Source organism: Malus domestica, chromosome 06 (assembly GCF_042453785.1).
Source record: "Malus domestica chromosome 06, GDT2T_hap1".
Classification (NCBI taxonomy): domain Eukaryota; kingdom Viridiplantae; phylum Streptophyta; class Magnoliopsida; order Rosales; family Rosaceae; genus Malus; species Malus domestica.
In genome coordinates, this window is record NC_091666.1 from 33,834,837 (window position 1) to 33,846,376 (window position 11,540).

General features: G+C 38.7%; 2 protein-coding genes across 7 annotated transcripts; both read left to right on the plus strand.

The window, feature by feature from the left end:
• Nucleotides 1–1,061: 1,061 nt before the first annotated feature.
• On the plus strand, nt 1,062–5,125 carry LOC103420371 (uncharacterized). Of its 5 annotated transcripts, none has more exons than XR_011582275.1 (7): nt 1,077–1,876; nt 2,328–2,542; nt 3,210–3,501; nt 3,600–3,685; nt 3,763–3,854; nt 3,943–4,255; nt 4,364–5,125. XR_011582275.1 is itself a non-coding variant. In XM_008358434.4 (6 exons), exons 1-6 carry the CDS (start codon nt 1,619–1,621, stop codon nt 4,609–4,611), a joined length of 1,191 nt encoding a protein of 396 aa, XP_008356656.1. In that variant the 5' UTR covers nt 1,062–1,618; the 3' UTR covers nt 4,612–5,125. The 5 variants fall into 5 exon arrangements, 3 of the variants coding, with proteins under 3 accessions (XP_008356656.1, XP_008356657.2, XP_028959906.1); XR_003774183.2 differs by having other exon boundaries at nt 4,004–4,255; nt 4,364–4,858; XM_008358434.4 differs by lacking the exon at nt 3,943–4,255 and having other exon boundaries at nt 1,062–1,876.
• A 1,184-nt stretch (nt 5,126–6,309) lies between these two features.
• On the plus strand, nt 6,310–11,276 carry LOC103420372 (kinesin-like protein NACK1). Of its 2 annotated transcripts, none has more exons than XM_008358436.4 (14): nt 6,310–6,560; nt 6,966–7,335; nt 7,432–7,521; nt 7,614–7,714; nt 7,805–7,921; nt 8,007–8,156; nt 8,255–8,314; nt 8,397–8,521; nt 8,611–8,809; nt 8,910–9,020; nt 9,104–9,196; nt 9,283–10,233; nt 10,359–10,681; nt 10,759–11,276. In XM_008358436.4, exons 2-14 carry the CDS (start codon nt 7,059–7,061, stop codon nt 11,084–11,086), a joined length of 2,925 nt encoding a protein of 974 aa, XP_008356658.1. In that variant the 5' UTR covers nt 6,310–6,560; nt 6,966–7,058; the 3' UTR covers nt 11,087–11,276. The 2 variants fall into 2 exon arrangements, with proteins under 2 accessions (XP_008356658.1, XP_008356659.1); XM_008358437.4 differs by having other exon boundaries at nt 6,315–6,560; nt 6,969–7,335.
• The last annotated feature ends 264 nt before the right edge of the window (nt 11,277–11,540 follow it).

Genomic DNA, 11,540 nt, shown 5'->3' on the forward strand with positions numbered 1-11,540 from the left:
CTGTGTATTGTGAATAAATACGAACCTCAAAATTTAAATTTATCTAATAATAATAAGTAGAATGGTGAGTACTAACTACTTGAGGAAGGTGAGCAAAAATGCAAAAATACACCCTCCTATTATAGCTAATAATTTATAAAATTAAATTAAGAAATTTATTTTATTTTATTTTATTTTTATCTTCGTCTTCATTTATAGGGTAAACTGTCGGTTTACCCCCTGAACTTTCACCTCACTTTCGATTTCCCCCCTGAACTTTTCTATTGGAAAATTAAGGACTCAAACTAATTTTTTTAGCCAATTTGCCCCCTACCGTTAGTTTTTCATATATTCCATCCATATTTCCGTTGAGTGAGACCATGTGCACAACATGTGAGGATAGTTAGGTCATTTCACTTTTAAAAATGATTAAAAACTGAAAATAAATAATAAAAATTTTCCCTCTATTTTTTCCCGCTAATTCCTATCCTCAATTTTATTTTTCCCTCTCATTCCTATGCATAAGAAATGACATATGGTGTTATTGTCTTCTTAAGTAGCTAAGTTAATCTTTTTCTTGAAGCATGTACTACCATTTTTATTTTCTCTAACAAATTAATAATTTGACAAATGCTCATGGTGTTATTGTCTCCAAAGCAGTACATTAATATAAGAAACATGTCCATAAAAAAGACTAGAGTTTCTTATATTAATGCACTGCTTTGGAGACAATAGCACCATTAGCATTTGTCAAATTATTAATTTACACCATATGTCATTTCTCATGCATAGGAATGAGAGGGAAAAATAAAATCGAGGATAGGAATTAGCGGGAAAAAATAGAGGGAAAGTTTTGTTTTTTTTTTCTTCAGTTTTTTAATCATTTTTAAGAGTGAAATGACTTAACTACCCTAACATGTTGTGCACATGGTCTCACTTAACGGAAATATGGATGGAATATATGAAAAACTAACGGTAGGGGGCAAATTGGCTAAACAAATTAGTTTGAGTTCTTAATTTTCCAATAAAAAAATTCAGGGGGAAATCGAAAATGTGGTGAAAGTTCAGGGGTAAACCGACAGTTTACTCTCATTTATAATACACTCTGGTTCCAGCTTCCCCTCTACCCTGTGCTTTCCTCCGCGCTTTATTTCTTCCTTCACACAAAACCCGTTCGATTGCTTCGATCCGTGGCGTTTTTACTTCTGGATTTCAAGCTTTACGATCCAATTTTCGGATTTTTTCTTCAAAAAATACAAATTTTCGGGGCTTTCTGAAGCTGATTTGATCTGATCACTTCCAAATTTGCAATACAATCCATTTTTTAAGTTTGGGATTTTGAAGATAGAATTTGGGTTTTCTCTGCTGTGTTTGGTTACCGAGAAACCGCAGGAAAACGATCGCTTTCCTTTTATAAATCGCAGCATCTTATACATTCCTTTTCTGGTACTAAATTGGGACTTTTGATAAGCTAAAGAATCAACACCACCTTCTTTTCATTTGTTTTCGTCTCGGTCGAGTTGGGTTTTTCGTAAAAAAGTAGAACATATCGGAAAGTTTCGGCTTTTCCTTTCCATCTTCCTCCGTTTTCTCAGCAATCAAACGGAGGCGAGAAAGTTTAATTTTTGAGCTGCGGGAAATGTTGGGAAGTGGGTTGCAGTTCGGGAATGTTCGTGGGGAGGACAGGTTTTACATTCCTGTGAAAGCAAGGAAGAGATACAACAATCAGCATAAGCAAGCTCGGAGAGCCAGCAAGAACGATCCCAATGAGAGCCCCAAAGAGCATCAGAATTCATCGGAAAAGCCCTCTTTCGAGCGGGTTCTGACACCGACTAGTAATCTGGAGAGGCTCTTGGAGTTCACTACTCCTTCTGTTCCTGCTCAATATTTCTCGAAGGTTGATCATTTCTCTATGTTTATCTGTTTAGCTTTGTTTTGGATGCTCAAAAAATTGTCAAAAATGTGAAGAAAACTGAGTTTCTGTTATTGGGTAATCTTATATTTGAGAAAATAATAGGCTTAAGAAAACGTGTTGACCATGTTTATGTTATTGTTACTCAGACTGCCTTTGCTGCTGAGAAAATGCAGGAGAAAGTGTAGAAAACTAGACTTTTCGATGTTGGAGTTTTGCAACTCAAGACTTGAGAAAATAACTAGTACAATTTTTTCTGAAGCTCGAAACTGACATGAGAAATTCCATCTTTAGGTGCAAAACCAATATAAGAATAATGCCAGAGTTCTATTACTTTTGGTTTACATTGTTTTGCGATTTGAACGAGGCGTTAATGACTTGGGAAATCCTCTGGAAAGTGTTAACTTTGAACATTGTGGTTTTTGTTTTGGTGCAGACGACAATGAGGGGGCGGAGGACTTGTGATGTTGAGTTTGAGCCTTACTTCACACTGAATGATCTATGGGAATCCTTCAGGGAGTGGAGTGCATATGGGGCAGGAGTACCATTGGTCCTTAACAATAGTGATTCTGTTATTCAATACTATGTTCCATATTTATCTGGTATCCAATTATATGGGGAATCTTCAGTGAAGTCAAATGCAAAGTCAAGGTAATAAAGCTTTCTGTTGGATTCATAGTTTCATACACTTAGAACACCAGAGTTATGTGAATCTGTAATCTTTCTTTGTTATATGTTTGTTTACAACGATTATCAGTTACATGAAATAGTTTGTAAATGATGTTATGTTCACAATGTTGGTTAAATTACAGGAATATGTATAATGATCTATTGCGGGAATCCATGACTAGTACTATTGGTTTTCAGGGAATGTAATCATACAATGTATATGCTGATTGCAATATTTCTCTTCGATAAGCTAGTACTATCTACGTAGACGTGGAGGTCACCGTCAAATGGTTTCTGATGGGAAATTTATCACTTTGTACATTCATATCTTCAGTGCTTAGTTGATCAATTTGTTTTGTAAAGTTTTGGTTCCACACTGTGATAGATAATGATTCAGTGCTAGTAAAATTATGTCTTGATATGTTCAGTTTCATTTCTACATAATACACAAGTCTTCAAGTTTTTGCCAGTCTTCCTTTCACATGCAAAGCCCTTCTTCTTGTCTGTCCATTTTCTTATGTGTTCCTTGTCGTGAACTTTTGTCATATGTAGCACTGTGCGATTGTTGATAATAGAGATTCTAGTGTGTTATAAGGTTAATTGGCATCATGGCATGTGACTTACATTTTTATGTTTCCCTTTTGGTTAGGCAGGTGGGTGAGGACAATGATGTCGACAACTATTTAGATTCGAGTAGTGATGCAAGCAGTGATTATGAATTTGAGAAACACATAAAGGTTGCAAAGGAGCAGGGGATTCTTCACCATCTAAGCAGGGACATATCTACTAGAATGGGCAGTTTGTCCATACATGGTGAACACCCTGTATTACAAGAAGGCTTTTCTAGTGATGATGGAGAAGCTGGGAATTCTCGAGGTGTCCTGCTTTTTGAGTTTCTTGAGCAGGATGCTCCATATGGCCGTGAACCATTGGCTGACAAGGCTAGTTTATTTTCTTACTGCAGTAGATTTCGGTACTTTGTGGTCTTTGCTCTGCATTAGCTGCCTTTTTTCTGATTAATTATTGTGATTGTTAACAGATATCAGGTCTTGCACACCAGTACCCTGGTTTAAAGACATTAAGAAGCTGTGACTTACTGCCAGGAAGTTGGATGTCAGTCGCTTGGTAAGAAAAATATGATGTGTATTATTATAAATATTCTTGTACGGACCAAGATTCATATTATCTGGTTGATTTTGTAGGTATCCCATATATCGAATACCTACGGGTCCAACATTGAAAGATTTAGATGCTTGCTTTTTGACATATCATTCACTTTCAACACCCATGACAGGTAACAATGACTTTTTACTAATTGGTATTGTGGTATTTTTTTTTTCCAGCATTTTTATATGATACGAGGTTTTCCTTTCTATGCTTAGTCTCGGGCGTCTATAATCTTTATCCTTAGTTGTTTCCTAAGAGCAACACGCACAAACTTAGGTGGTGAAGGAGTGTTCTGGCTACTTGAGTTTGGCACTATCTGCTTGCACAAAGGAAGGGGAGGGAGGGAGAAGGAGATAGAGAGAAGTGGCGACGTGCACGAAGGGGAAGGATTCTGGATAAGTTTACATCTTTCACCATTATGACGCCTACGAGGATTTTGATCATAGAGATTTAATGGCGGGAGTTAGCTCTTCTATGTTCATTCATTGGTTTATGTTTAGCGACAACAATAGATCCTAAAACGATAATGTGAAACACTATTATAACTTTTCTTAGGCAAATGATTCAATCTACCGTGTCGTTTCTTTTGTCTTGCCAGTTGATGTCGTAAGATTTTTTGTTTCTTGTTGTGTGCAGGTACTGTAAATAGCCCGGCTCCAGTGATGATCTATCCCAGTGAGATGGATGGTGTCCCAAGGATTTCCTTACCTGTTTTTGGACTGGCATCCTACAAGTTAAAAGGATCCCTGTGGACACAAAGTGGAGTGACGGAGTGTCAACTGGCAAGTTCCCTGATGCAGGCCGCAGACAGTTGGCTTAGCCGGCTCCAGGTCAATCACCCCGATTTCCAGTTCTTCGCTTCGCACGGCATGCACTGCAGGTGAAATCAATCTTGTTTCGCTGATGGAAGTATCTTAGCTTCCACTCCACAAGTTACAAGCCTTGAAATTAAGCTTCATGGTTGAGGTAAATGGAGGATGCTGGAATGTGACCTTTTGTTTCAATAGCAAAAAACGGAAGAGAAAGTAGCAAGTTACAAAATTAAGATAGAAAATAAGAAAAGAAAGAAGTGGGAACAGTGTCAAGCGGCTTGTAACTCAGTTGGTTAAGAACATCCGTCCTTGCACCCGAGGTCCGTGTTCGAATCCTCCTCCCATAGTTTATTGTAAATTATTCTATCGTGTGTCAAAAAGTTGAAAACAGTGAAATGAAAAATGCAAGCCATGGGAGGCGGGAGAATAAGGTCAAAAAAGACTACTGATGAAAAAACGTAAGCGGTGTATGAGAGAACCCACTGTAGAATATTATATAGAGATATTATCGGTTTGACGACTCTTTTAGAGTGTCAATAATAGCTTTATATATTTATATTTAGTTATTACAAATCGGTTTTGCGAAGTCATGAGATTCATTGAACACAAGCAAAAAACCCTTTGTTGGGTGTCGAGAACTTCGACATTCAAATACCTTTGCGTCGTATTTGGTATTGAAGATTAGATCGGATTGAATAACTCACTAAACTTAAAATTTAGACATGATCTGAAGGTTGACTTTCAATTTTTTCGTTCAAACATATCAAATTGATCGGACTGGTTTGAATCGACCACTTCAAACAGTTCAACTGGACTTTTGCCTACCTTTATATAACGGTATATAGCCATGAAAATTCTTCTTCCTTTTGAGAGGTAGACATATAAGGCTCATGTGATTTTGGTGCCGATTATCTCGTAACAACTATAGCACGGGTACGCCGTTACGTTGGTGTTGCCAGTGATACATGACATGCGGAGATAAATTAAAACATAGGAATTCGATGTGAAAAATAGAATGTCAACTGTCAACTAACTGACGTCTTTCCCTTTCTTTATCCAAACTTGAGACCGATAGCGTAAAATAAACTTATACAGGCAAGAATTGGAGATAAATTAATACATATTTTTTATATTTTAACACATAAACAACACTGTAGTAATATGGAAAAGGATCATCGCCGGATTCTTTTCTTGAGGATTATGGGAATCCCGTGGTCGTGACTGTTTATCGTGCATCGTGCGGTCAGTTTTCGTTAGGTATTATTTATATTTAATTTTAAATTTTGAAATGATTTCTGATTACACGATATACGATGAACAATCACGATCACGGGGTCTTCAAAATCTCCATAAAAAAATCCGACGAGGATTTTAAATTTTGAAATGATTTATGACTGCACAATATACGATGAACAATCACGATCACGGGATCTTCAAAATCTTCAGAAAAAAATCCGACGATGATCCTTTTCCTAGCAATATACTCGTGAGATGTAAGTTGTTTCAAGGGAAAAAAAGCAAAGAAACACAAATTATGCTTGAAGGGCCAGGCTGGACCAATAATTGAAAGTTGGAAACTCTTCTTCTCTTGTTGTCCTTTTGTGAATAGGAAAATAATTAAATAAAAATAGATAAAATAATAACCGTTAGGACTTGAAACTGGGTCCCGCTTCACACGACGCAGCCGTTTTAACTCGCGAAAACGAAAACGCGTGGAGAGGTCGGCGTGTAACTGTAAAATTCTCAATTAAATAAGCCAAAAAAATTGACAAAAAGAAAAAGGAAAAAAACTAGCCGTTGGAGCCCTAGATTCAAACTTGAATAACAAGGCCAAGAAACAATGAGCCAATAACTTGTCATCATTCCCTCTCCTTCTTCTTCTTCTTCTTTCTTCTTCAAACATTCGAATTCGACTGCCGAGCGATTCTCCTCAAACTCAAACGCTCCTTTCATCCCTCAATTCCTCTTGTGCGCTGAAGATTTCTGGGAGTTTCCGGGGTCGAATCCGGCTTTCTATTTCTGTGAGTTTCCTCTGTTTCCTTTAAAACTGATCTGTACAGATTTTCGTTTTCCTTATATATGATGCTTAAAACCAGAGGAATTTGATGGATCCAATCTTATTTGGAAAGAAATTGATTTTTAACTTGGTTACTAATTATAAACTAATAAGTGGTGGGAGGAGAATTAGACCTTTGGGCGTATAGGGAGCACATCCGCTCTAGCCAATGTGGCAACTACGCCAACGTCTGCTTGCTTATCATAAGTTTTTAGATTTAAAGTTTGTAGATTTTAGGGATAAATGTTGCAATTAGTGAGAGGGTCATGGCAAATTGTCAAAATTTATGATCTGAAATGCTTTGGATCCAAGATTATTTGGTTTCTAGTTGTATTCTGTACTATCAGACTAAATCCAAGATTGTTTTTAGCAGAAAGGCTTTGACCTTTACTGGGAAAGGCCCGAGATTCGGTGTTGGTGTTTTGTTCTTCAAGCTCGTTTAATCCGGTAGATTCGAGGCACAATGACTGTCAAAACTCCTGGAACACCAACTTCAAAAATAGACAGGACACCGGCATCAACACCGGCTTCAAAAATAGACAGGACAGTAGTCTCAACTCCAGGTGGGCCTAGAGGAGCTAAGGAGGAGAAGATCGTTGTCACGGTGCGTTTAAGGCCTCTAAACAAAAGAGAGCAACTAGCAAAAGACCAAGTTGCGTGGGAATGCCTCGATGACAACACGATTGTGTACAAGCCCCCGCCTCAAGAACGCTCGGCTCAACCGGTCCCATTCACATTTGGTATGGAAAAACCCCTGCCTATGCGTCTTCTTTGTAATTTCTCATCTGTGATGGTTCACATTAGATAATTGGTTCACTGGTTTCTTCTGTTTGCAGATAAAGTTTTCGGTCCTAGTTCCTTAACGGAATCAGTGTACGAGGAAGGAGTGAAAAATGTGGCCTTGTCTTCGTTGATGGGCATCAATGGTAGTGGTTTATCCTTAGATTCATGTCTTTTCTTCCTTTTTCGATCCTCATCTCGCTTTTGAACAATTGGTTGATGTTCTTTGGCACTGCAGCAACTATATTCGCTTACGGGCAAACGAGCAGTGGGAAGACATACACAATGAGAGGGATAACAGAGAAAGCTGTCATTGATATCTACAACCATATCATCAATGTAAACCTAATCATCGCAAACTAACAACAGTTATGAAAGTTATGGTGAAGATTATAGCCTTGAGACTAATGTGCTCGGATTTTTCTGCAGACACCGGAGAGAGACTTTACAATAAAAATTTCTGGATTAGAAATATACAATGAGAACGTGAGGGACCTCCTAAATTCAGAATCGGGTCGTAGTTTGAAGCTTCTAGATGATCCAGAGGTACTTTCGTGATAAGCCTTCGCGTATGCTCCTTACGTTACTTGTTCTTTGACATTGACTCATGTTCTCGATTTCCCTAATGTAGAAAGGTACAGTGGTTGAGAAACTGGTGGAGGAAACTGCAAGCAATGATCAGCATTTGAGACATTTAATCAGCATTTGTGAAGCCCAAAGACAAGTTGGTGAAACTGCTTTGAATGACAACAGCTCCCGGTCTCATCAGATAATAAGGCTGGTCAGTTCATTCATCATCGATCTTTGACGCTAGTTAACGAAATTTTTTCCTTCTCCTAACAATCGAGACATTGTAAATAACATATTCTCTCCTTGTAGACAATTGAAAGTACGCTGCGTGAGAATTCTGACTGCGTGAGATCTTTCGTGGCAAGCCTGGTAAGGAACTAATTGGAACCTGAAATTCCTTGTTTCAATTATTACTTCTTGGTTAACAAGTGTGAATGTCGATGATGTGCAGAACTTAGTCGATCTGGCTGGAAGCGAAAGAGCTTCGCAAACACATACAGATGGTGCTAGGCTCCGGGAAGGTTGCCACATCAATCTTAGCTTGATGACACTTACAACTGTCATTAGAAAGCTGAGGTAAGAATCTATATTTGCATACATTTTCGTCGTGTGAAAGATTGTAGTGAGTTTTCTTTCTTACCTATGTGAACTGGTTTGATTTGCAGTGGTGGGAAAAAAAGTGGTCATATACCCTATAGAAACTCAAAGCTCACTCGCATATTGCAGCATTCTCTCGGTGGGAATGCACGCACTGCCATCATATGCACCTTGAGTCCGGCATTGAGCCATTTCGAACAATCTCGCAATACGCTCTTCTTTGCCACTAGGGCAAAGGAAGTAACAAATAATGCTCGTGTGAATATGGTATCGTTAATTTTCTTGTAATATTTCAGTTTGCATCTCTACTTATTTACAATATACATTTTAGTAATCTCTTATGTATGTATAAAATTCTTTTTGCTAGGTTGTTTCGGACAAACAGCTAGTGAAACATCTGCAGAAGGAAGTAGCGAGGCTGGAAGCAGAGCTGCGCACCCCTGACCCGTCAAGGGAAAAAGACTTGAAAATTCAGCAGGTAAACTGACATACTTGTCTTGATAGATATTTTGTTTCATGTGCTTGGAAATGTATATATAAAATGTTTTTGGTCATCACTAGATGGAAATGGAGATTGAAGAACTGAAACGCCAAAGAGATCGTGCTCAATCTCAAGTGCTCGAATTACAGCAAAAACTTGACGAGGATCCACAGGTCAATTTCTCTCTCTCTCTCTCTCTCCCCATATATGAATTTGTATTTAGCTTAGCTCATAAATACTTTTTATATACCAACTTCAGGGTTCAAACCCTTCGGAAATACCCCATCCCTCTGTGAAGAAATGTCTCTCATACACCGGTGTTCTATCAACAAAACCCGACAAAAAGGAGATAGGCCCTGGTGATAGAGCAAGAAATTTGAGGCAGTCTATGAGGCAATCATCAACTGCTCCTTTCACACTAATGCATGAAATCCGAAAACTTGAACACCTGCAAGAACAGCTAGGGGAAGAAGCAAATCGAGCTCTGGAAGTATTACAAAAAGAGGTGGCTTGTCATAGGCTAGGCAACCAAGATGCAGCTGAAACAATTGCCAATCTGCAAGCAGAAATAAGAGAAATGCGTTTTGTCAGATCAGTGCCAAAAGAAGTTGAGTTTGGAACTGTCGTTGCTACCAACAAGAGTGTAAGTGCTAATCTCAAGGAAGAGATTACGAGACTTCATTCACAAGGCAGCACGATTGCAAATCTCGAGGAACAGCTAGAAAGTGTTCAGAAGTCGATAGATAAATTGGTGATGTCTCTTCCTAGCAATCAACAAGAGTGCAATATCGAGGCATCCCTCAAGTCTAAGAAAGAGTCTAAAAAGAAGTGCCTACCTTTGACCTCAAGTAACATTGCCAACCGGCAAAATTTCATCAGATCACCTTGCTCACCTCTATCAGCTTCTCGGCAAATTGCAGAATCTGAAACCGAAAATAGGGCTCCTGAGAATGATGATATTTTGTCCGGCGAGATTCAACCAGAGTCTGAGAAGAGGACTCCGACAAAGAATGAAGAATGTGGAGATGTCTCATCAAAGGAGAGCACTCCAACAGGGTATCGGCGTTCTAGTTCAGTAAACATGAAGAAAATGCAGAAGATGTTCCAAAATGCAGCAGAAGAGAACGTAAGAAACATTAGAACATATGTAACGGAACTGAAAGAGCGGGTGGCCAAACTGCAGTACCAAAAGCAGCTACTAGTTTGCCAGGTATGAAAATATATTCTTTCTACTATCTAACAGAACATACAGACATGCGTGCATACATGCATATATTATTCTTTTTAACCTTGTGAAAAAAAATCTCATTTCGTTTCAATTGGTTACGCCTCCAGGTTCTGGAGCTGGAAGCAAATGAAGCTGCCGGGTACAATTTAGAGAATGACGAGAACATATGTGAGACTGAGGAGCCCCAAGTCTCGTGGCAAATAACTTTCAAGGAACAAAGACAGCAGATCATTGAGTTGTGGGATTTGTGCTTTGTCTCCATCATTCACAGGACACAATTTTATTTGTTGTTTAAGGGTGACCCAGCAGATCAAATCTACGTGGAAGTGGAGCTGAGGCGGTTGACATGGCTGCAACAGCATCTTGCGGAACTTGGGAATGCTAGCCCTGCTCAAGTGGGAGACGAACCCACAGTCTCTTTGTCATCAAGGTTCCCTTTCTTCTCTTTTCAACTAGTTGAAATCATTCCTTTTAGTTAAAGATTCCTAATAAACTTCTGATATGCAGTATGAGAGCGCTAAAGCGCGAAAGGGAGTTCCTTGCGAAGAGGTTGTCTTCACGCTTGATGGCAGAGGAGAGGGATGCATTGTACATGAAATGGGATGTCCCGCTGGAAGGAAAGCAGAGGAAGCTGCAGTTTGTGAACAAGCTTTGGCAAGATCCCCATGATCCCAGGCACATACAGGAGAGTGCTGAAATAGTTGCAAAACTTGTTGGCTTCTGCGAAAGCGGAAACTTGTCGAGAGAGATGTTTGAGCTCAATTTTGTGCTCCCATCTGATAGGAGGCCATGGATGATGGGCTGGAACCAGATATCCAATCTTCTTAATTTGTGAGAAGTACATTTTTGTTGTAAGTACTTCACATTCTTTGAAATAATGTACATGTAAATGCTTTTTCAAGGTTTCATTGTCTGTGTTGTGAAGTGTGACCATTGAGCACAATGCACGCTATGCATGGTGTTTGATTTGGTACCCTAGTTTTCTGTAATCTTCAAATCTCAATAAAGAATCGATTCGTTTCCAACGGTTTCAAATCTAATTGAATTGGTTTCACTATAAATTGGCTTCTCTTAAAATTTTAGTAGAAGTGCTTTCTGACAACCAAAAACGCTTCTAACTGCATTTGGCAGAAAAAGTCAAAAGTTCTTATGCATCATAGATGCACATTCTAGAGAAGCAACCAAAAGCGCTTCTAACTTCGAAGTGGTGCTTCTTAATGAAAGCTCTTTCAGTAGAAGTACTTACAAGCAGAAGTAGTTCGTATAGAAGCAATCTGAGCACTTATCAA